The 26,488-nt window shown below is 36.6% G+C and overlaps 2 protein-coding genes across 6 annotated transcripts in view; both read left to right on the top strand.

Annotated features, from left to right (window-relative positions):
- LOC120525146 (protein INCA1-like) overlaps positions 1–1,655 on the top strand; it is a 75,948-nt gene extending 74,293 nt beyond the window's left edge. The window contains exon 7 of the mRNA XM_039747210.1: positions 1,223–1,655. Within this exon, the coding sequence (XP_039603144.1) occupies positions 1,223–1,291 (69 nt within the window). The 3' untranslated portion in view covers positions 1,292–1,655. The remainder of the gene's footprint in view (positions 1–1,222) is intronic.
- Positions 1,656–11,268: 9,613 nt separating this feature from the next.
- Positions 11,269–26,488, top strand: part of camta2 (calmodulin binding transcription activator 2) — a 274,044-nt gene continuing 258,824 nt past the window's right edge. For all 5 annotated transcript variants that reach the window (XM_039747208.1, XM_039747207.1, XM_039747206.1 and 2 more), the window contains exon 1: positions 11,269–11,336. The gene's annotated coding sequence lies outside the window, so the exon portion shown is untranslated. The remainder of the gene's footprint in view (positions 11,337–26,488) is intronic.

The raw sequence follows: 26,488 nt of genomic DNA, 5'->3' as shown, positions 1-26,488 counted from the left end.
TGGCCTGTTCTCGTCTAGATTGTTCTAATTGTTCTAATTGTTCTAATATGAAACCAATGTAGGAAATACTTCCAAGACAGAGAAGCTTTTATCTGTGGCACCTCCGCATGATAACCACCTTTTTTCACCCGCTCAAATGTATTCCATTTTTAATGTTTGGAAAACATACAGGATTAAATCACTTAGGGATTTGTTCATAGATAATTTCTTTGCATCCTACGAACAATTATACTCCTAATTTTCCTCACCTCCCACCTACTTCTACTCCAAAAGAAATATTTATCAGTCTTGAGGACTGAAGACAGCATTTCTGTAAAATGCAAAAACATTTTAAAGTTCCTCCCTTTCAAAGATCCCAGAGTACATTGGGAAAAGGATCTGTTACTCAACATTTCAGAAAAGGAGTGGAAGGTAGCCATGCACAGAATTCAGTCTAGCTCCATATGCACAAGGCTTGCAATTATTCAACATGAAATATTTTATCGAGCACATCCGTGTTGTTTAAAATTGTTCAAAATGTTTCCAGGGCAAGATCCAAAGTGTGAATGCTGCAATTGAGCTCCAGCCTCACTGGGCCATGTGTTTTGGGCCTGCACCAAATTAACATTGTTCTGCACCAAAATCTTTAAATGCCTTTCAGACAGCCCTGGTGTCACAATCTCTCCTAATCCATTAACAGCTGTGTTTGGTGTACTGTCAGATGAGTTAAGAAGGACAAACTGTGATTGCCTTTACTTCACTATTGGCACGTCGTAGACTTATCTTGTACAACTGGAAGAATCCTAATTCACCTATTTTAAGTCAGTGGGCAATTGATGTTTTATACTATTTGAAACTAGAAAGAAATCAAATTTTCACTTAGAGGATCTGTGCAGATTTTTTTTTAAATCTATTCAGCATTTTAGGATAACCATTTAAATCTCCCCCTTTTTTCTCTCTCTTTTTTTTCCTACTCCTAAAGTTTTACTCTGCCTGTTGGCCTAGCTCTCTTTCTCATGGGTGGGAGTTGATTTGAACTTAGTGTTGTAATGTTTGACTTGCTCGTATTGAATGTTACATGCTTTTAATAAATTCAATAAAATGATAAAAAAAAAATCTGGCTAGTTTTAACATAATTCACTTACTTTTCTCTTAAATGTACAGTGTAGATAATGTTTTCCTTTTACTCTTTCAATAAAAATTAAATAAAAAAATATTTTGTTTAACTTTATGTAATATCTAGGTTCCGGATGAAGAAGAGCCCTTCAAATTTCATGAAGAAAACCCAGTGTTCTTATGGTCTCCTTTTTAAACACAAAAACTGAGGGAAAGATGATGCTGTACTATATGTTCTCCATTCCTATTTTTGATCTCACTGTGGTTTCTGTTCCACATTACAATTCATATAAGCGGAAGAGAAAACCCACATACAGGCTCTGAAGACATACCAGTAGAAAAAATGTGCTCCATCAAAATATTAGCAATGCTTTTGCAAGTCTGTTCAGTTAAAGTGTAACAATGTAATTGTCAAAAAATATTCAGAAATGTATCTTATCAGCTTAAGGCAAATTAGAGAAAAATATCAAATGTTGCTGCTGCAATAGGGCATGTTCTCATTTTCAGAATCTCTTGTTCTATATTTTATGTTCTTTTCTAAGGTTCACAATATTTTGCTATATGTGCCTTATATTAATGAATTACTTGATTTATACTTATTTGCAAAACTCATTTTTTATGAACGTGTTATGAATATAGCATGTGTATGTATTCATACACTGTTCATTTTTACATTCTGTTGACATAAGTATTCTCTGAAATAAAAGTATAGTATATTTACATTAGACATTTGTAGTTGGTCTACTTAAGAGTAAATATTTTTGAAATAAACATTACTATGTTACTAAGACAGTTGTACTCACTGTTTTAAACACTGTTGCTATAACAAACTTGTTTCTGAAAGAGAAGCTTCAGATATCATTTTTGTCTTGTTTGCAGTGAAGTCTATCTCGTTTGAATAGCATTTTTAATAAAGTGTGTACACTGGTATTCAAAAGTTTGAAATCATTCAGAAAATATCTTGTTTTGATAGAAATTGATACTTTTTTATGAAGGTACCATTAAATTGAAATAAAAACATACCCAAACCATTACTGTTGTTGTAAATTTCTGTTACTGCTTGAAATAACTGGTTGTTTATTTTAGGTTATAGTTGGTTATTATACTGTAGAACCGTTGTAGTTGTGTTAGCACAGCTGCAACTTGTTATTCTGTTCAATAAGGCAAGTAAATAGTCTTTCCTCAGGTCTCAAGATACTGGCATTCTTAAAATTCAATTTTGGGTTATTTCCATGCAACATATTGCCAAGAAGCTGAACATTTCCTGCAAAGATGTGCACTTTAGTTTTGAACACATTGGAGTCTGTAGTTTGAGAACAATTTTTTTTGTAAACAGATCCTTAAATAGTATATGCATATACCAGTATCATCTGCAGTGTGTAAATATTAAATTACAAATCATTCATTTCAAGCAATACTAGCCATTTACAACATTAGTATTATCTTGACTATATGTTTAAATCAATTTAATGGTACCGTGATAAAAAAGTATCAATTTCTATCAAAAATCTGAAACTTTCTGGGTGATTCCAAACTTTTAAACACTAGTGTATATATATTTCTAGGATGAAAAACATGAATGTGTTACTTCCATTCATATAAAAACATACATTCTGGATGAATTTGTTGAATATACATTTAATGTAACATTTACCACGTAACCATCACTTGGCCACCTGTGTGAGGAAATTTATCATCATTTGTTTTGATTATAAAGAGGTTTACATCTAAAATATTTGTTAACTTTTCAATGAATTTCAGGAGATCTAAAATACAAGTACATCCCAGTTGAAACACACTATAAAGTGGAAAATTGATTCAATATAGGGCCTGTAAAGCAAAGTGGCAGTTTAGAAGCACAATGACAAAATAGTGTGTACTTGAGATTGTGGTTTCATTTGCCTCTGTGTTAATTCATTAAGAGCCTGCTTTAATGCTATATACTGTACAGTATATTGAAAGAATTAAGAATTTAAAATCTCACCACTTTGGGAAAAATACCTTTTACTGTGAATAATGTAGCACAAATCTTTTAAATTTCTTTGGAATGTAACACACATTGTTGATTATATTCTAAATTGACGCAAAACTTAATAGGCAGACATGTTTTAACAAGAAAAGTTGAATTTGAAGCTATTCAAGAATCAGTTTTGGAAGCTTTAGTCTCATAGGTAGCTCAGGTAACTAGAATTCAGGAGTTTGACGTACCTTTTTAACAAGAATGTCATGAAAAACTAGCAGAGGACAGTGACTGTCTATTTTTTGAAAACTGAAATATGGGCTTCCCACTCTTTGGATAGGATAATTTGTGACCCAATAAATGTAAATGTATAAACCAGGAGGCTGGTACTCCAATTACATATTCATTGTTGAGCAGTAGTTAATCACTTGGTTTTGTATCACTTTATGCAATAAGCACAAAACTAAGACCATGAAATTGTCTTCCATTCTATTTGACTCTGTGTAACAATAAATCTTTGATACCATCTGTGATCATGCAAGGGTGTGAAGGAAACTTAAAGATTTGGTTAAAGATATACTCATATATCTGTGACTCTTACAAATTTTGAAATATTTTTAAATCCTTTATTATATAATGCATGACAATTACACAAAGAAAAATAATTGCTAAGTACTATTGTAAAGAACAATATAAAACGTAAAATCTGCTCCTATACTTGCTCATTAGCCTTTTCTCCACTATATAGAAACATTGATATTTTCATGCTTAATATCTATCAGACATTTTATTGTTTGCATATGTCACAATTTGGCAGGGTTTTCCCGTTGCACTCTTTTGTCCTTTCAGTTGTGTAGGCCCAGTGTTTGCATGAGCTCAAGTCATGCTTAATTTGCACAATTTCAGTTTGAATTAATATTTCATTTTCTTAAAGAGTGGGAATTGTGTTGTATAAGAAGGAACAATGCTTACAAATCTTATTCCAACACCAATTTTGTACATAACACTTTTTGTCAATGTGCGTGTTTTCTTGCTGTTTTTGTTTAGAAACAGACTGTGTTAACATTTAGCCTTTAACCTTATTTATTCTATTACGCATAAGCATTCTCTAAGCTAGTATTCAGGGCTTTCTTTGACTTTTTTGTGTTTTTAAAGTGTTCCTTTAATTTTTTGAGCAGTTTATTCATGAGAGGCTAATTTGTTTATTATTACACCATTTATAAAACTTGTTTATCAGACATATACCCAGTTTGAGGATTCTGAATAACCTTGCAGTATTGTTTTGCAGTTCATAAAAAATATAGTGAATTTAAGTGTCATAACATTAATTTACAATCCTAGTAAATGTAACGTTACAGGTTAATTAGAGTTTTGCAAACTGAGTATGTAATTGCATAAACAAGAAATCAAGCAAAGTGTCTCATTAAGCAATTGAATGTAACAAATGCCTATAACCAGTGCTCTCCTTGATACTAACAATTTTACATACTTTGTAATTGTCCTTGTTTTAAGATTGGTTCGCTTTTCAACACTAATTATAATATCAGCTTCAATTACTGACACATTTCTGTTACTTTTGTTTTTATTTATAAAGTGTTTCAGGCTAATGTGCACTATTCTTAATGTATAAAACAATCTTTATTTTTTCATCCACTCAGTGGATATCTCTCTTATTGAGAAACTTTATTGATAAACATTTTGTTGTGAACCAAATGTGTTTTGGTTCACGTTTGTTTAAGTAGTGAGTGACTTCACACAAAACAATACAAAACTGCCTGAAAACAAATGTCATGTATATCATACAAGTAAGGAGCACATTACTCAAGCTGGTTTGTGGTTTTATGGAGTTCTGCATTTTAAAACATTCTTGTCCTATAGTGGCGACAGACTACGTGTTACTTGGACATGCAAGTACATTAATGATTAGTAAATGATAGAAATGTACAGTATATCATGTGTAATAAATAACAGGAATTAAATTTGTAACAATATGAATAAATTGCTCCAAACCATACATACCATTTTGTAGGCCCACTTAATCCTAAGCAGGGGGCTGGAGCAAAATAAATTACTCCAAGTACCATAATGGGTTAAAGTACAAAAGGCTCATAATATCAGTGTCAAACTTCAGAGTTTAAATAAAATCAGTGAGTTTTCCTTCTTTTGTATATGGATACTGCTATTGCAGGTTTAATGTGAAGGGTTCCACTCCCATGGAACTGAAAGTGTGGAATGATGAGTGCTCCGTTTACTGGCATTGAAGTCTGACACTTCACATTCGAAAGAACCTAGCATTATTTAATAGATGATGTTTTCTGTCATTTTACAGTTTAAGATTCTACTTCACCTCTACAGTCTGACGATTAAGTTCCGATGGTAAGGCCCAGACAGCAATGACAGGTGTGTTTGGTGTTTGCGACAAAAGTACATTGTTACTTACATCTGAAGTTTTTCAACATCAGTATTTAATTTAACAGACAGAAATATATGACAGTATGTAACTGCATACTCAAAATGTATACAAATACTAATATATAGTGACATAACATTCTCAGACCCACTGATTTCAGTTTGCAGTCATGGGGACATACTGATCCTATCCCGGCAGCTTTGGGTGCAAGGCAGAAACCAGAATTATAGAAGGTGCTAGATAATTGCATTGCACACTCATGTACATGCCTACACTCACATAGCTCCATGTTAGAATAAACAGGTAACCTAACATGCAGGTCTTTGAGGATGGGAGAGAAAATCAGGATATTGAGAAAAACCTATGCAGTAATGGGGAGATGATATGTGGACAGCATCCACGTGCAAAATTTGAATCCAGTTGCACTTCATTATTTTTAAATAAGGCACACAAGGAAAAGAATGAAACAAAGAAAACATGAATTAAATAGGGCAATGATTAAATAAAAAATCAAAAGCTAGCTAGTGTTTGGAATTTTCTCTGCCTCTTGTGTATCAGATTTAGCACTTTGCTCACTCTCCAGAAATCCCCAAATACCTAACCCTTCTCTCCTCGTGTGTCTCTTTCTTTCACTCTTATCTTTTCATAGACTCAGGAATGCTGAGCTGGTACACCCATATGAACCAACACCAATGCCTGCTCCCAGTCTTGAAGGATTGATCTTTTATGGTAGCATACAAATTCCCTGACTTTATTTCTCAAAGAGGGACTCAGTCCTATTCATCCCTTTCAGAAACCATGCTCCTTGATATTACCTGGGTAGGAATGTGCACATCACTTGCTTGACCTTGGCCTTACTGCGTAAATGAGTAACATGATCTTAGCTCTACCCGCTAGGAACCCTACAGTGACACCCAGTAGTATTGAGGCCATATGACCTCCTACAAGAACTTCATAGCCCCTCTTTCTCTAAATGAGGAAACTGATCCCTCCCTCCATAAGGAGCAGCTCTGTGCTCATGGAAAGGCATGCACCTTTGGCATGTATTGATCAGCTCTCCCCTGCTATAGTCAGGAGGAAATCCCTTCATCTTCTCTATAGGCCACTAAATTCTCTTTCCAACACTTGCCTATAGTAGTAGGGTATTGCACCATAATGTACCATATTAACCATTATAAATGTAATGAGAAGTCAAGCAAAATGACACCTTTTTATTGGCTAACTAAAAAGATCAAAATATGCAAGCTTTCAAGGCAATGCCAGGCCCCTTCTTTAGGCAACCTTGCTTGAAGAAGGGGCCTGAGTTGCCTTGAAAGCTTGCATATTGTGATCTTATTAATTACCCAATAAAAAGTGTTATTTTGCTTGACTTCTCATTTCACACATGTGGAAGGCTTTCAAGTAAATGGCACCACTCACATTGACCGACTACTGTCTCCCTCTAGTGGCACCTTCTTTCTCAAACTAACATGAAAAGGTGCTCTCATTCATGGTCAGTATATGCCAGTCTCATCTGGTTTCTTTTGGGATGTTCCTCTGCCATTTTCCACCTTGGAGGCACTTTTTGTTCTTCAAGACCTCTTTCTTGCTAGTTAGCACTTCACATCAGCTTCCAGTTTAAGAAATGGATAAAATATGGCACAAGTCCAATAAAACAAAATATATCTACTAGTTTATTATTATTTGATACAAATTTGGAAACAAAAATCTATCAAAAGTGAGGAGACTCTTTGTGTGCATGCACTACTTTACACTATTGTTTTCATTTGTGTCTTGCTGCCCTTCAGACGCAATATTGTTAATTACAAATGTATATTTATTTATGCTTACATAATGAGAAAATAACAGTTTATTAAACAAAAATTAAAAACACTCTTAGAAATGCAAAAATCATTCTCTGTAGCTATGATAATTAACACAATCCCTGCCTCCTCATATTTAAAGTATTTCTCTTGAATGTACAGTATAGCTTGTATATTTTTAATACATCTAAAATAATTCAGATAATATATAAGTATTCTAATAATAGCAATTACAGTATATAATTATTATTAGAAGTTATTAAAAAATTAGTGGAGTGGGTAGAATTATCACTTCACTGTCCCAATGTCTTGGGTTCAAATCCTGCACCTGGATGTTGTCCATGGGGAGTCTGCATGTTCTCCTCGTGCCTGCATAGGTTTTTCTGTTTTCTGTCACCAGGTTAGATGTAGTTAAGATTACCTGGTGGTCCCAAATTGCCCAATGAGTGTGTATAGGCCTTACAATATACTAATGCCCCATCTGAGAATGTTTCTTGCCTTGTACCCAATATTGCCAGAGTTCTGTAACCCTAAACTGGATTAAGTGGGCTTAAGAATGTTATGTTATAATTTCATAAATTATATATTTAGTCATTATACTTTGAATTACAGACCAATTGCAAAAGTGTATATAACTTACTAGCAGCTTTCCACCCATTTTCCTAACCCTGTTAATTAGGGTAGGGTCGCAGTGCAGTTGAAGACTATCCCAGACTAATGACAGTAATACAGTAGCAGAAGCAGACAAATCAGTGCCTCTCATTTCCCATCACCCCTGTTGTTCTGGCACATTCTCCTTCTCATGAAATAATCCCATGTCCCTATTTCCCATTGGTTCCCCATTTTCTGATTTGACTGTGCAGTGCACTAACATAGATGTATTTTATACCTATGGCATTTGTTTTAGGTTTTTTTGAGATAAACTCAGTTCCCATACTCACTCTGGAATTCACAGAAGATTCCCTTTGAAGGGAGAAAGCACTGTCCATCCAAACTAGGAGCTGTTGCCCCTTATCCCAACAGATGTTTTTGGTATTATTGTATGGGCCATATCTGGTTGCAGATGGTGGATAGGGTCCTTAGAGCTATTGGCTTATTTGCTGTCTTTCTCCAGCCTCCCCTGTGGCCTTGTGTACTTTGAAGTTGGGTTAAGCCCTGTGGACGTGATGCTTGATCCTTGTCCTCCAGGCTTCACTTGCCCTGTACGCAGTGAGTTGGGGTTAGGTTCTGGGAAGTAGCTTCCTTGCCTCTAAGCTCTGGATTCTCTCTTGGCCTTGTGTGCTGTTATTATGTGGGCCATATTTGGGTGCAGATAGTGGATAGGGTCCTTAGAGTTATCAGCTTTTGGCTCTTCAACATCCCCTTTGGCCTTGTGGGTTTTGAGCTGTGGTATGGCTCTGGGCACAGAGTCACCAGCCCTCATCATCCAGGCTCCCCGATTGGCTTCAACAGGTAGTCTCATCGAGAGAATGCCAAGAGTGTGCAAAGCAGTAATCAGAGCAAAGGGTGGCTATTTTGAAGAAACTAGAATATAAAACATGTTTTCAGTTATTTCACCTTTTTTTGTTAAGTACATAACTCCACATGTGTTCATTCATAGTTTTGATGCCTTCAGTGAGAATCTACCAATGTATATGGTCATGAAAATAAAGAAAACACATTGAATGAGGAAGTGTGTCCAACCTTTTGGCCTGTACTGTATGCATTGGTTCTTTTTCTCATTATGTTTTTGCATTTGTGTGTAATTTTTCCTTTTTGTTCTTTAAAAGTGCTAAAAACCTTAAATAAGAAATGAAATGTTTGTGTGCAAAACTTAACTTATACTTTTTTGTGTTTATATGTTTAGACAGGGTTTCTCAAGTTTAGTCCTCTGGGTGCTTTGCTCCTTGTGGCTGCAAAGAGAGGGGTCAGTGGTATGGGGTTGCTCCTTGTAGCTGCAGGTTTTTGCTCCAACCAATTCTACTTTTAATTGAGCACCTGCTTTAATAAAATAAGATTTTATCTCCAAATTTCTGTGTTTTAGTGTCAATCCAAACATTAAAAACTTGGTTTGCAAAATTTTTATTGGTATTTAGTAATCATAAATGTGTTGCATTAAGATAATTTATTGTTTTTATCCTGAATTGAAAGGATTTTCATCATTTTCATCATGTTTTAATTTCCCCAAATCCAGGAGATCTAGTTATTTAAGCTGTTATGTACAGATAACCTCATCTGACACTGAAGTAAGTGCAACCTTTCAGCATTTAGTGATGTTTGCCCTGTGTCACCTTCACTACTTGTCAGTTGTCATTATATTAGGATGCAATTAGGGGAGTAGAATCCACAGCAAAAATACTAATTATCTGGAAAAAAACAAAAAAGATGAAAGCATTTAAAGCGAATGCAAAATGACAATTATAAATTTCCTATTAATGTTAATCTGAGCCCCAAGTAATGCTGATAGCTATTAAAATCTGCTACATTTTTTCAATCAGTTTTATATACAGTGGGAAGATAAGTCTTTGTATCCCAGACCAAACCTGTGAAGGCCATGGTTGTAAAAATGTAATGGGCAATCAGATATATCAGAATCTACCACCTCATGTACACCTCATCACACCTCATCTGGAAAAATACAAAAAAACCACAAGCAAATAAATAAAAAGTCTGAATTAACATAAGCCGCCCTAATTAGGGGTGTTAATAAGAAATGTAATGATTTACTTTTTTAGTTAGAAGTACAAAAAAAACTAGAAAAGGTATGTCAAATATATGAAATTTCAAAATAAGTGGAACAATTTAAGTGTTTAGTCTAAATATTCTCAATTGTAGTAGAATGTTGTCATTTTCCACCTTCTGATAGAGGTGCATACAGAGGTAGATCCCTACTAAAGGATCAAAAGTCAAAAATAACATCATATGTACCTTGAAATAGTCTGAAACGATACTCCACATGCTTATGTTTGAAAATTGTCACTTTTAACCTTCTATGAGTGGCTCTTAGAGACTGGTAAAGAATCAAATATCAAAAGTACATATTCGTGATAAGTAGTCTTGAAATATAAAACATGCCATGATCATGTATTACTGATACCCATTTTTTCAACATTTTTTGAAAAGGAGTAACTTTCACACCTTGTATTAGATTAGGTGGTTAATACTTGAGGTTGATTGATGTGGCCTGCACAATTTCATGTTCTTCAGATCATTTTTGCTGATGTCACCTATTTGTGTACTGTTTATTATAAAGGGTGTAATTTACTGAACAAAATATAGTATGAAAATGAGAGGTTTTGCAGGTCTAGAAGACCAAAAATAGGAGTGAACCCCAAAAATGCTTGATGTCTTGCATAACTAGTCATCTAGATACAGTGAATAGTATTTCATATGATGGTGTTTACCCAAAGCAGTGAGTCAGAAGGTGCCCAGCAAAAAAGCTGAAGTGATTTCAAAACATAATTCTTATGAACACACACACACAATAAATCATAAAAAAGTAGATTCGGAATTTTCCATGGTTGTTACATTTTTTATTTCATACTCGGAAAGAATGTGTCAATCAAACTTGACATACATCCAGTGTATAACTGCTGACTTACTTAATGAGAATTTTTTTCAAATGACGATTAGTCCCAACTATCAATTTAATTTGGTTTTTACCAGTGATATTTCCAAACACACACATTTCAAACCTAGTTCCAACTATCAATTTAATTTGGCTTCTACCAGTGATATTTCCAAACACACACACTTCAAACCTTTTTTCCCTATTTTTATTTCAGATCCTACGCATTGTCCCATTAATATCTATGAAGACATGACAAACTTAACAGGAAGCGTGATCTTTCAACCATTCATTTTGACACCTGGGTAGCCAAATATGATGACAAAAAATGGCAGAATACCGTGACAGTTCGTATTACTCTTGAAGTGGCATGCTAAACTCCGCCCCCTCCCTTTTACTCGCTTACTTTTTCTTTCCCACGGTAGTACTCCTTCCATTCGTCGAAGCGTCGTGACGTCACGGCGCTGCGCAGCGCACAGGGGTTTCTCCTGTAGAAAATGGCGGCAGTCATGAAGCCGGAAGGTACGTTTGTGTTTTGTGGAGACGCGAGACTATAGTCTATAGTGGTGATTAAAAGGTTATGTTCAACGTGACAATATGCACTCCTGAATGAAAACATTTGTACAGAAAACGGGGTAGAGAGTGGCAAATGGGCCCACTGTTAACAAAAGCGGGGTCCGTATCTGTCAGGTTATACCCGAAGCCGATGAACTGAGGGGAGGGAACGCTCGCAGCTGAGAGACGTTCCGTATTTAGTTGTATTGTGGTGGAGGCGCTTATAATTCCGGGGTCTGTATGTTGCTGTTTGGTAGATGAGTGTTTCGTCGCAACACCGAGGACGGAGTGTTGATAACCACGCCCCCTTCCAAATATATCGTACGGTAAAGCGCCGTTGCGAGGTTCAGCAGTCCCATTCCATAATCCATAATACAGGTACATCAAATGAGAGGGGAGCACCGCCTTTTTCTCTCCATCACGGCCCAGCACTGATGAGAGATATGAATGAAAACAACCACCAAGTACAGACATGACTCTAGTCATTATTTCAAATATGGTTTTATCTTTGGCATCTTGTCGTCATTAGAGAAGTGTGAACTTTTGTGATCGAAAAGTGAGCCGACCTGCAAGTCAGCGGAAGACCAAGACATAAACATTTCTTTATAGTGTTTCCTGTAAATAAGCTCTTATCACAACGGATTGGCAATTGAAGAAGGATTCGCCTTTTAAGTTTAAGATTCATAAGTAGCTTTTCAATTGTGGTTTATTGCTGTTTTCATGGTTGTGTTAGTAAATGCCATCCCTTGATTGTACTGATAAATTGAGCCCCCTCCTGAAGACTATGCTATAAAAAGTGACCATGGGTTATTATGCTTATAGAATAGAAAAGAATATGCTGCTACTCCAACTGTTTTCAGTTCTAAAATGTCATTGTGAAATTACCCGTAGTGTCTTTCCTTTAGTAGTTAACGATAATACAAGTAAACTGTACGTTTTACATTTTAATACACTTATTTTATTATCAGAAGTATAAAATAGAAGTTTTGTTTTGCATCACTGAAACAGAAAGAGAAATTGTTTGCAAAGTATAAGAAGTTTATATGAATAGAAGTAATTCATGCAACACAAAAGAAACTTGGGAGGAAAAAAACAATATAAAATATATTTAAGGTGTTTCAGTTTGTAAAAATTCATAAGGATAGTAAAGTACACTGCAAAAAATGCATATGCAGAAACTAGGAAAAAAACTGGAAATGGAATTACTTTGAATTTATGTAGTTAAAAAAAAATTGCCAGTGGGTTGAGCAAAATATGCTTGAGAGGATTTTTTTTTTGAAAATAAGATAAATAATCTTGAATACAAATTTCATTACAAGTAAATGAATCTCATTATAAGGAAAACAGAATTTATTGGCTTGATATAGAAACATTTCACTTGTGTAGGATTTATCTTTTCCAATGTATACCTGATGTTTTTGACAGGTATCTTTATTTATAACTAGCTGAGTTACTTAACTACTTCTAAACTATAGAATAAGAATAAACAGCATTTGGTTTGATTTATAATTAAATATTTATTTTACTTTAAAATGCATATTGGTATTAACAGAAGTATTACAGTTAAATTGAGATAATAAGTATGCTGTTAATTATATAAAAGTCATCTGAGGTGAATAAACGTCAGGTGTGAGGTTCTTGCTTCTTTGTAATCAATGTTTTGTTTGTACTTGTATGTATTTTATGCAGCATATATATGTAGAGAAAAGCTGGAAATCACTTGGGTGCAAGCAACATAAAGTAATACACGATTGAAGCAATCTGTTCTTAAGTCAGTGCCTGGTATTTTCAGTGTTTGACCTTGTAATTTGTTTATTGTCATAGCAAAGTAGATATAGAGACTGAGGGTAGGAAAAAGTAGCCTGTACTGTGACAGGGACCAAGTTGAATATAAATACCAAATTTCATGTAAATTGGTGGAGTCATTTTTTGAGAGATGTTCAGGCATACAGACAGACTGAATCTCTTAACTTTATATAGATTAGATATTAATAAGTTTAATATTTTTCAAGTCAAAATAATTTCAATTATTGGTGAGGCATATTTTATAAATTTAAAAATTAACTAGCCTACTTATGTTTTTTAAAATAGAGCTACTGAGTACCGGTATCTGAATGTGAAAGAAAAGCCTAAAAAATAAAATAAGCAAATACATCCACTTTGAAGTAGCAAATGTAAGAAAACATGCCTTCTGCATTTCTGGTGTATGTTTGTGACAACATCACAGATTGTTCATACTATTTTCACAAGGTAAGGATACGTTTCTTGCTAGGCTGTTTGCATACAGCAGGCATTGTGGATAATGTTATAATAACACCCCACCCCCAAACTAACCAATATTCTGATTATTTTCTTACTTTTGCTTCAGCTGTACTCTTTCTTTAGGGGTTATTTTCTTCTATGGTGTGTAACGACAGAGAGATGTGTGTTTAAATCATGATCTAAACAATGCCTACTTTTTGCCTCTTGCATGTTGTGTTGCTATTTTACATATTTGAGTGGCAGATGGTGGTGAAGAACATACATAAGAGTTTGTACTTTGCACCATTAACAATAAATCTTGTGTGAACTGATAATACTGTATATTTGTAATCGAAAATGTCAATTTTTTTTTTTTTAGCTAGCCAAGCTAATTGGATGTCGCACTTTACGTTATGTGTCATCTGTACCAAGTTTTTAAAAAAAAAAAAAAAAATACAAAGGAAATGGAAAAGGCAGAGTGTGATAGAGCCCAGCCATGAAGAAACTGATCCACAAACAAATTATCGGACATTTTCGCGCATGGTGTGTCACTGTTGCTGAGGATATAGTAATAGAAAACCCGAGGACAACATTTTTGAATGAGTAAACTTACTGACTCTCTCAGATGCCAACCAATCCGTAAATAACATGGGGAAAATGTGCAAAATCCATACAGAGCCTGGTGCGGTGAGGCAGGTATAACAGCTCTGTGCCTACAACAGCCCTCTGCCTACACTAAAACATCCTTTTTAAATGTACTAAACTTCAACCTGATAAAAACTAAACATACACCCTTAATGTCTAGTTTAGCTTTTGTGTCTTGATTGCATGCTGTGGGTATGATCATTCTTTACCTTACTAGACTGCTAAAGGGCAGACATTTTTTATCATACCAGTGTCAACAGTCAATATCTTGGCAAAACAATGAGATAAGCTTCCATATAGTCTAAAGAGTGTGAGCAATTGTATGATTTTTTTTCAGTTATTGTTGTACAGTTGTCTTTAGAACAAAGACATCAATTCTCATCTGGGCATCAGTGTTCAATAATGTCAATTACGTTGCTTGGTGATTAGGCCTGTCGCAATTACTACATAATCGCTTGACTGAGATTATTTGAGATGACTGCGATTATTTTCTGTAGTTGTTGCAATTGTTTACATTTATCTGTGCAAATATAGCTGGGTGAAGCAGTAATGTCACATTTCTGTCACTGTTTCCACATCTTTTGTCACAATGTAATGTTTGACTGGCACTCGTTAATGATGTCCAGTGTTGGGAAATTTTACTTTTAACGTTAACTAGGCTATGTTACTCTTTACTTACTAAAAAAAGTAACTAAATACAGTAGAATATTGGTTTTTAAACATAATTCATTCTTAACGGCTGCTCAGAAACCGATTTGTTTGAAAGCTGAAACCATTTTCCCATAAGAATTAATGTAAAATGGATTGATCTGTTCCGGAATCCCAGATTATTGCTTATTTAAACCTTTATAACAGTACATGCATAAAATCGTATACAAAAACAATGAAAATTAATAAAATCTTATACAAAAAGAATAAACACAAAAAATAGATCAAATATAGATGAAAAAATTAACTTAAAAATGAGCTTCACTTTACCTATATGGAGGAGAGCTGATGATGAAAGTGGAAGGTGGTGAGGAAGGGAAGGGGAGAGATGTTATTGTTTGGAAGGGAAGTCAAGTCCCCTTCCATAAAAGTATCTCTTAGTACCATTTGACTCTGCCTGAGACTCACTGAGCCTCTGTCTCACTAAAAAACCTGTCCAATGTGATTTGTTTTTGCCTGTATTTTAAAATGTTTCTGAGACATGGCATTGTCATTGTTATTGAAAAGTTTTATGATGTGGCTACAGCTTTTTCAGGGTGATAGCTTTCCACAAAACTTTGCACCTTACACATTTTATGTTGATTTTGTTGCTCCTTCTTAAGGTGAGCCCATTCCTGAGGTCCTCCATTAACTCCTCCACATCAGCATTTTCAATTTCCACGCCCGTGCTAAATGTCCAGAGGCACAGTATCATCGGCAACAGCAAATGACTCAGCCTCGAAGTCTCCGATGTCTGTCTGCTACACAGTCTCGCCACAGTTTCCTTCAGGCTGAGTTTATTGTCCTTTAGGGCCTCTTTATACATCACGCTCAGAATGCATATGTGCACACATCGTGCCTGCCACGTGTTCCCAGCGTTCATTTGACATGTTCTCTGAACATGTCCTCAGAAATGAATGCAACATTTGTGCGATTGCAGTACCAGCAAAAAATCGGAGGGCGCAGTGTGTTCAAGTTGGAACGTGGCATCAGAGCCTCTGTTTGCTATCGACATGTGACAGCAAGCCGCTTTGCAGATCCAACAGGATCAATGTACGTGCTTTGATGTTTGATGAAAGGTTTGATGTGGCGAAGCAAAATACTGATATACAAATGCATTCATGGTACTTTTCAAGAATCGCATATTCTCCATTGTAATGACTGGATACAAGGTCTCACATACCATGTTCTCTTTTTTTGCACCTTCACAACAGCATTAAATGTACAGAAGCATATTTGAGCCTCAGAGAAAAAAAATAGGGAGAGAGTGAAAAGGTCTATTTTAAGATTAAACTGCAAATTTTGGCTTTAATCTTGAAATTTCCACTTTAATCTCATAGATTATTTTGTAATTAAAGTAGACCGTTGTAAACGTCATCTTAAAACTGACTCAACTGTTAATCGCTACGTGCTTCTGTGGCTTCTTTCTGCACAGACAGCAGTGGCAGGCAGCAATTGCCACACAGAACACATTAAATATATACACAGTGAAGCCAAACATTATGTCTCTGTGATGATATCTCGCACTGCCACCTGGTGGAATCCTCCAGATTTACATAAAATATATGCACAAGTATGAAACAGTACACTGCTTGCATAGCAGTAGTGTCTGCAGGTGCACACGTCACATGAAGTATAAACCTAGCCTTAGGGGGCGGGAACTTCGTTGTGATAAAATCAAACCGCTCAATCAACTTGTCCTCCAATCCTATAGGGTGAGCAAGATCATTGTCTATCACAAGAAGGAATTTTATTAGCTAAGTTTTTTCTTGAAGATATTTTCTCACACTTGAGGCAAAGACTTCATGGGTCCAATCAATAAAAAAATTCCTGGTTATCTAAGCCTTACTGTTAGCCCTCCATATAACATAAAATTTACTTTTCATCATGTTATTTTTCTTAAACCAGGGGTGTGGAAATCAAATTTTTTTTCTACTTGTCCACGGACAAGTAAACTTAGAAAATCCACTTGTCTGCCAGTTAAATTCACTTGCCCATAAACAAATAACAAAAGTGAAAAATAGTTTATTTTTTCTGATCTCTTTTATTGATACCAAAACTGACTTCCATTTTTAAACTGAAAAAAGTTCTTTCAGGCAGTTGTATTTTGCCACCTTGCTCTAGAACATTATATAAAAGATTCCCTTATCATTTTAACTCACTAATAAACAATGCCTTCATTATAGCTACACTAGTTCTGTTTCACATATTCCAGTTACATAACAGAACACTGTCCTGATTCATTTTCTGCCATGTTCTTCAGCTTTTGTCTTGCAGCATCTTCTCCCCTAAGAATCTTTACCATCTTAGACAACATGGGCTGAATGCTGTTCATTTCTGCTTGAGCTGAACTGCATAGTTCCTGGACTGATTTACCAAAGAAGTAAATATTACCGATGTTGTCAGGAAAAAATAATCATGTCTAAGTGAAGATTTTTATAGGTATTTCATAACATTTGGAAACTGTTAGAATGTTTTCTTGTTTATTTTTAATAAACTGACAGCGCAAAACCAACTTGTTTTGTATGAAAAATTTTCTAATCAAAAACGATCTACAGACAGATCATCAAAATTGATTTTGTCACGCAATAAATTCCTTAACTCCTCAGTATATCACAACCTATGTGAAATTGCAAATTTCAGGAAAGATTAACTGCCTAACAAGCTTTATGCGGTGAAAACATTTGCATTGTAAGTAAAAGGACCGCATTTTTATGTAAAAAAAATGAATTTTATTAATAATATATAAAAGTTATTGATTATGATGAAAAATCATCAGATTATATTGTAATGTTGGCATTAAAAAAAATGACCGCATCTCCAAGCGTGTGAATAGTAGAGTAAAATACCTATGTAAGACCGTAAGAGTGCTTCCCCTTTGAAAAATCAGCTGTCATTTTGTAAATTTGAGAGATGAAGAACATGCCTAAGTAGACTGTTTCCATACGGCATTACCCAAATGTTTAAAATTTGAAAGTAGTGGTAAAAATGTACCCTGCACAGCGCACATAATTCTTTTTTCTCCAGAAAATTGCACTTGTCCGCGGACAACTGAAACCAGAAAAACACACTTGTCCAACGGTCAATTTACCAGAGTCGGGCGTTGGATTTCCGCACCCCTGAACACCTTCAGATTCTCAGAGTGGTGTACAAGCAATGGCTTGAACCTTGAAGTCCCCACTTGCATTTCCACATAGCAAAAGTGTCAGCCTGTCCTTCATTGACTTGTCTCCTGGCAGTGCTTTTTCCTCCTCAGTGATGTAGGTCCTCCTTGGCCTTTTTTTTTCTTCAAAATTGGCCAGTTTCATCACAGTAGAACAGTTGTTGGGGAAAAAACCCTCAGCATTTATGTAGTAAATAAATTCTTGCACATATTTCTCAGCAGCTTCCTGGTTCTAACTCACAGCCTCCACATGCCTATCCACATTATGTATACCACTTCTCCTCTTAAATTTCTCGATCCACTGTATACTAGCTTTGACCACATCAGTATCAGCACTCGTACCAAGGCTTTTCTTTAACAGGTCATCATGTAATCGCCTTGCTTTTTCACAAATTATACCCTCGAAATCACCAGCTGTTTCTCATTTTTTCAAATCAACACCAATACTTCCACATTTTCAATCTTCTGTGATCTTTGTTTAATAAGAACTTTTTACCTCTTTTACAACATCATCTCTTTATTTTTGAGTATGGTACAAATTGTTGATTTCACCATACCAAACTGCATAGCAAGAGTTGTTCGACAACCGAGGTTCCACTGTATATTACTTGTTATAAAATGTAATGCATTACAAACAAGGCATTTCTTATGCATTACTCTTTCTTCTTTTTTTGAAAAACTGCATTTCACTGGCCAGCATTTGTTATTAAAGTCCTAAAACCAAGAACCTTCATGAAACTAACCAGAAGCACAGCCAAATTTGATAATTTTCTTGAGCTTATACGTACTGTAATTAACTCAGGTTGTGACTTGAGAGGAACACGCTCCATAGGTGGTCAAGAGCTGCCTGAGGAGGGGATGGGTGAAATACCTGTAGAAGCTGGCTTTAAAAAGCAGCGGAAGGGTCGCAGACACAGCACTAGAGAGCCCTGCAATCACATCTTCTGGCTGTTAAATCACATTGGCGTTTTGCCTTTCACCCAGTGCTACTGCAGTGATCACTTGCTTCCTGTGACCCTAAACTGGGCGGATTAAATTTACCCCTGGACACATGCAGGATAATATGCATGCTTAAAAATCTAGTACTTTTTGACTCGATGCATCCACACTGGTTGTGAGAGCTGCATGGCAAAAATTATGCTAGATGCTGCAACACTCACCTGCTTTTGTGTGCCGGGATTTGCAAAGTGGTGGATTTCAAAGAGAAGCTTTCGTGGGTGTTAGAATGATGGACGAAGGGCTGAAAATGATGTAACAGCTCATCAAAGAGCAAGATAGACATGTAAAAATATTTGAAGTGCATCTCTAAATCATTTAAGTCACCCACTCATGAAAATATTATGCTCGCCCACCCTTTACCACATTTGGTCAATGGTTACTTCTATCAGCAGTCTCACTTGTTAGGTATGTGACATTGACCAATCACTGTCTTCTGCTGACTACAAGAATATCACATGCTGTATTGTTTAAGTCACTGACCTTGCGCAAGCTTTCTGCGGAAAGTACAATCGAGGCTTTACTCTGACAACAGCAGCAGCAAATGTCTTTGCAAATAAAAGCAGTACTTATGTGAAATAACATTTTTTTTTGTGGGAGTGGTACCTTGGTTATTTATGTCATATCCGCCCTGTACAATTTTGTTCAAGATGCCTAAATCGCAAACAGAAATGCAGTTTTTATCTATATGTTCTTTTTGGTGAGGGTGTATGTATATATTAAAATATTATTAGGCTTACTCTATAATAGTGGTATAAAATGAACAGAAAAAGACACATAAGACAAAATAACTAAAATTTCATTATCGTGACAGTCCTATTGATGATTCCTTTCCAAGGTAAATCAACAACTGTGGCCCTTAAAGGTTGCTGCGGAGAAAGACGAGTGGTGAAGTCTGATGCACAACTGGTCTGCTTTTAAAATGAATTTTATAAAAATGTTTGTTTTTTTTACTTTTTTCCTGTTTAAAACTATATGTGTGTACTGTTTTGCAATATGTATGCAATGTCAAGACATGGATCAATACTCAGTAACCTTTTTTGGCTTGACAAATGGATGTATTCAGTAAATTTAAATGCTTTTTTCATGTTGGAACCCCATTAACTATTATAAAATGCAAAAATAGGTATATATTTTTTTTTAAATTTGTAAAATGTGATTCAGTTTAGAATACAATTTCATGTGGCAAATTATGATAAACTTGTGAAGAAATAAGTCAAACTTGAAAAATCCCGAACTTGTACCTTAATGTCCATGATTTTGATTTCTTTCTTTTGTTGAAAACTACCTTTCAGTCCAGCTGTGATATTAGTTGAGGGTAAGACAGGAGTCAAGTTGAAATGTAGGGGTGCCAACCTAGTCACCCCGTTTACTCAAATAATAAATAGACATAAAGTAACAAGTGCTTGATGGAGCAGCAAAGGAAGAAAAGCAGAATATGGTCACAGGCTATATCTTAAAGGGATAGCGTGGTAATGAAACAAAAACAAAATATGGCCATTGACTGTATCTTAAAGGCTTTGGAGAACAGTCAGGCTTTATTTTGGAGCTCAGGAGAGGGTGGCTCATCACCCAAACGAGTCGCCTCCTTCTGGGAGCACCTTTCTTTTATAGCATCCTGACTGGGAAGGGTGGGGTCAGCTGTGAGAGTCTTCTCAGGGCTGTACGTGACAGAAGAGTCAGCGATCGTGCCTCCTGGTTCCTGCGTAGTAGTGCTTACCTCTTGAACTGTATTTCGAGTGCTAGTACGTCTGGTTGCTTTGTCTCAGTCATTCCAGTAGATGGCACATCACAAACATTAACACTGCTTTTATGAATTCCATACCAAATGGCATATAATCGAGACATTTACATTGCATGGTACACTGCATACCTCAACCGCAAAGTCTACATTGACCACTTGCATTGCACAGATAATAAAATAAATACATTATATACCCACACAGACACACAAACTCATAACTGTGATGACATCAGAATGGCTAAAAAGGAAGAAAATAAAAAAAGATAACAAATTTGGCAGTCACAGTGAGGGATTATATAGACATATTGCCTTACTTATAAAGGAGCATCAGGATTGTTTCATGACACAATTCTACTGAGCAATTATTTGGATGAAAGTACTCAGTGTTAGTGTGTCAGTGTGAGGATGTGCATCATTGCTTCATCTTGTGGTTGATAAGTCCCATTTTGGCTCTAAATGGCTTCTTTGGGCATGATGTGGGGCCTGGTATCCCTGTAATGAACAAAGTTTGATCTGTCTGTAGTTAGTATTTCATAACCGTGAATGAATTGTTTTCTCTGTCTCGGTTCCATGTTTTATTTGACAGGAAGCAGTTCTGCAGTTCCACTGTTCATCATTTTGTGGCTGCTGTAAAACCTCCAATGATGAATTAATGCAAGTGTCTTGTTTTCAGTTGTAGGACAGAGTCTTAGTTATCACTAACTTGGGTGGCAAGCGAAAGGACCCAGAAAAATGAGGAGTCATGTGGTTGGTGCTAAGCAGTATTGATTCCTCAAATTTGTTTCGATGATAGGTGAGATTGATAGGTGTGTGTTTTGGGCTGGATGGGTTGGGTGAGTGCCAGAGTCTGGGGTAAAGTGGAAATTGGGGAGCCTCCACTCAGTTTTTTAAATGTTTTTGTAAGAAAAAATAATTGTTTTGGCTATATATACTTTGGTACAACTTTCTCTCCAACAAGCTTAGACATGTTCTGTTCTCTGTATTTCAGCATCATTACAATGCACTCTATAAAATAAGGTACATTAACAGGAAAAAACATAAAAATGTTTTAAACAATTAGGTTTTTCATTCAGTCGTTCATTTTAAACTGCTTAACTAAAGTCAAGTTGCAGGGGCAGTGGTCTTAACAGTGAGGCCAATATGTCCCTTTCCCCTGACACACTTGCCAACATTAGTTTCCAATGTGTTTCCAGGCCATCTGGGAAATGCAATCCTCCCAGCGAGCCCTTGGTCTTCCCCAAGGTTTCATCCCAGCCGGTCATGCCTGTAAAACATCCACAGGGAGTTCACAGCCTGATGAATCTAACAGGACAACGTCATCTTCAAAATTCAGTATGTAATACTAAGGGCAGTGAACTGGACCCCTTCCCCTCCCCGGTTGCACCATGATACCCTGTCCATGAAAATCACAAACCGGATAGGAGACAAAGCACAGCCCTGGCAGATTCCCACAACCGCTTGAAATAGTGTTGATGTTTTCCTCAGTATGTGAACACAGCTCTTACTGTGATCATCACAATAAACACATACTTTCCCAGCACTCCCTACAGAATCACTTATGGAGCACAGTCATGTGCCTTCTGTAAGTCTACAAAACACATGCAACACATGTAGACCATTTGGGCATACTCCCATGCCCCTCTCCAGAATGCTCATTAAGGTAAAGAGCTGGTCCACCATTCCTTGGCCTGGATGGAATCCACATTGCTTCTCACTGGGCGAAGTCTCCTTTCTAGTACTCTGACATAAGCTTTTCCAGGAAGGCTGTGGTGTGTGATCCCTCAATACTTGGAGTATAACCTCCTGTCTCCCTTTTTGAAAATGGGGACCACCACCCCACTCTCCCACTCCAGAGGCACAGCTCCCAATGACCATACACTGTGGACTTGCTTAACTACCTGAAAGATCTCCCTCAGGGAAATGGACATTGATCCCCCATTAACTTCTGGCCCTGCCTCCTTCACAGAAGGCACATTCATTCGGTTCAGGAGCTCCTCAAATTGTTCCTTCTACCTCCATATAACATACTCAGTCTGGGTCAGCACTTCTCCACTCTTGCTGAGAACAGTCTGTATGGATCCCTGCCTTCCTTTTCTGGGTTGCCTGATGGTTTGCCCGGTCAATTGTCGATTTCCATTGTCACTCTGAACTCCTCTCACACCCGGTTATTGCTTCCCTGACCACCAAGTTAGCAGCCCTTTTAGTCTGTCGGTACAGCACAGCTGTTTCATGAGTCTCATCATACATGGAAGGCCTTTTTTTCAACCTGATGGCATCCCTCACTTGTAATGTCCACCACTGTGTCCTTGGTTTGCCTCCTCGAGATGCACCTCTGTCCTTCAGGCTGCAGCTCTTTGTCGCTGCTTCCACAATGGAGAGTTTATATAACGCCCATTCGCACTGTATGTCCCCAGCCTCCCCGGGATGTGGGAAGAGCTCTTTCCGAGGTTGGAGTTGAAAGTCTTCTGGAAAGTGGCCTCCCCCAGATGTTCCCCGTCCACCCTCACTACTTTCTTGGGCTTTCCTGGTTTATCCAGGCACCTCCCATACAATCTCATCCAATTCACCTTCAGGTGGTGATCAGTTGACAGCATCTGCCCCTCTTTTCGCCCGAGTGCCCAGAACATATGGCCACAAATCTGATTATATGTTTATTATGATCCACCTTATGTTTGAACATGGTGTTTGTTTTGGACAAACCATGCCTAGCACAGACGTCCAATAACAAAACACTGCTCAGGTTTAGATCAGGGAGGCCATTCCTCCCAGTCAGGTGCCTCCATCGTTACCCACAAGGGTGTTGAAATCGCTCAGTAGAACTATGGACTCCCCAGCTGCAACCCTTGCCAGGTTCCCCTCCAGTGACTCCAAGAAGGCCTTTTACTCTGAACTGACGTTTGGTTCATCTGCACATTTGGCAGTCAGAGTCCTCCCCTCTGCAACCTTCAGCTGCACTGAGGCAGCCCTATTGTTCTCCAAGTAGGTTAGAAAATGAAAATGAATGTATGTAAATTGCAAGGAATTATTAAAAGCAAGAATGCAAAGATATATTTTAATAGTATACAATTTAAACCAAAAATCTAAATATAATAAAAAGTATAAATAAAAAAATGTAACCATGTAAATCATCTTGAAAAAATAAATATAAAAATAAGTTTCCAAAACTAACATAACAAGTCATAGCAAGATGTGTAAAGGAAGATAACACAAAATTGTACTCTCAATTAAAGTAATTACAATTAAAATATACAAATAAATGGTAAAAATGGGAAAGTTAAAATGAGTTAACAGCATGCAGAAAAACTCCAATAATAAGTAAATAAGATATTAAAAATTTTTTTAAAGAATTCTTAAGTATATATTTTGGCATTGACAAGCAGTTAACCATAAATTCCATTCAGCTTGATGCATTGGCCAATTCCTGTGGATCAGGTTAAATGAAGAATATAAAAAATGACTTGTGGACTCTCACCATACTAAACTGAATTGTTCATCAATGCATTCTGCAAACAAGCTTAAATGCTTAGGATCAGTAAAATGCAGAGAAGTTATTCATTTAGTGGAATAAGTTATAATGCTAGTGTTATGTTCTCAGTGTTGATTTTTTTACGGGTCAGACATTTTTGGCCACACAAGCAAGTAGGTTAATGGAGCAAATGAAGTATATCAGTCTATGGCATAACTGAAATAACTGTCAGTAATGGTCAGGCTTATATTATTCAACTACATCACCTTTATGTACACTGCAGCAACGTCTACATTGTATACCAGGGTAATCAACATATCTAAGACTCAGTCTGCTGTGAGGACAGTGGGTGTAACTGTAGTTCAAGCAGTGTTAATCAGTTGCTCTTTAATATTTTAGTTATTGGAACATGCAGAGTGTGCCAGTAAAGTCTGCACACTAATAGAGTGTTAGAACAACTCCATTATGGCTGCAACAGCTGGCTATCCAGGGATATCAGTAATATTCATATGCATTTTGCTGAAAAAGTGAAAGGTGTGTGAAGATGTTTATTGTACAGTGTTAATATGCTTATTATTCAAGGATTTCATTAACATTATCTGATATTTATGAGAAAGATTCATTAGATCCACTATTCCTGAAATAATTTACAGAAGAATTCAGATCCATCTATTGAACGTTTTCTTAAAAAGCAGTAAGGTTAGTTAATCAAGACGGAAAACAGCACTTTTCCTAATAATCTGAATGGATCCAATTGAAGTGGATATGATTATGGTATAAAATGACTGTATTTATCTTTAATTATGTTGTAGAATTAGTATTTTTTTGTAATATCCCTAAGAGAGGTTAGGTTAGGAGCATCTGCTGATACAGCGCATTGCCAGCTCCCATCACATGATAAATCAACTCAGGATCCCAGATTAGGACCTGAGTGCAGCCATGTAACAGGTGACACCTCAGCACCACATTAGTTCAGATAGAATGGAACAGTGTGAGGTTTTTTTATGGTGGCTGGAGTGCCAATTCTGCCACCAACCCCCAAGTTTTCCCTGCAGATTGGAGGGCCTACTTGCAGGGCTGGATGCAAATTTTTGTCATACCCAGGACAGAGCAATTGAAGGTAACGGCCTTGCTCAAGGACCCAATGAAGTAGAGTCACATTTGGTGTTTACGGGATTCAAACCAGCAACCTTCTGATTGCCAGTGTATATCCCTAGCCTCAGAGCCACCACTCCTGCAATATCCCTAAGATTGCATTATTTTTTTATTGGTAGTGAAAGTTATTATAAAATATGGCATAGAAAGTAATTCAAGATATTTGCACTACCGACATCATGTTTTGTAAATTATGTTTGTTATAGTTCACCCAGCCCACTCAGAATTCATTGGCATCTAGGCATAAGGCACATGCAAAACACATTGATTACTGTTTGAAGTACTTACCTTCCCCCATTCATATATGTGTAGAGTACCATCTTGTGGACTGGGTTAACACCATATTATGCTTTCATCTTGCCTGGTGTGTGCATGTTAATAGCGTGTATTTTAAATATGGTAGTTGTCTTAGCGGCACTCATGCCAATACAGGACTATTTATTTGTCTGTCTGTCTGTCTGTCCGTCCTATCTATCCATCCATCCATCAGTCCGTTAGGGTGACCAGATTTTGGTTTTTAAAGAAGCCCAGGTGTACTCACAATGACAATTTGTTCCATGCCAAGCACATTTTTCCACGTTACCCCACAAATTGTAGTTTGTTTGACTAATGTGATTGCTCCAGGCCAGGCCAACCGTACCGTGCCCTGGCCCTCTTGGAAGAGGTGGGCCCGAGCACACTTCAGTAGAATTTGGGATCAGTATGATAACTAAATGTGCCAGGGCACGAAATACAGACATGTTGTCAATAATACATGTCGTTTCATTCAATACCATTTGAGTTAAAAACAAGTTTTTATTCTCACCTTATACATGAACGTGAATTATAGTTGGCAAGAAAAGCTGCAAATTCCTCCCTTAAACCGCCAGAACTGGCTATAGTCGGTTCCCAATGCAATTTCCCAGCACACTGGAGCCGAGTATATACGGCAGAGTACATTCATTGAATGCAGCAACCGGCTAAAGTCGGCTTCCAGTGGAATTTGGAAGCATGCCGGAGCCGAGTATATTTGGTGACATACA

The sequence above is a fragment of the Polypterus senegalus genome, chromosome 3 (assembly GCF_016835505.1).
Source record: "Polypterus senegalus isolate Bchr_013 chromosome 3, ASM1683550v1, whole genome shotgun sequence".
Classification (NCBI taxonomy): Eukaryota; Metazoa; Chordata; class Cladistia; order Polypteriformes; family Polypteridae; genus Polypterus; species Polypterus senegalus.
The sequence above is the reverse complement of the archived record's forward strand: the minus strand, read 5'-3'. Positions and strand labels throughout refer to the sequence as shown.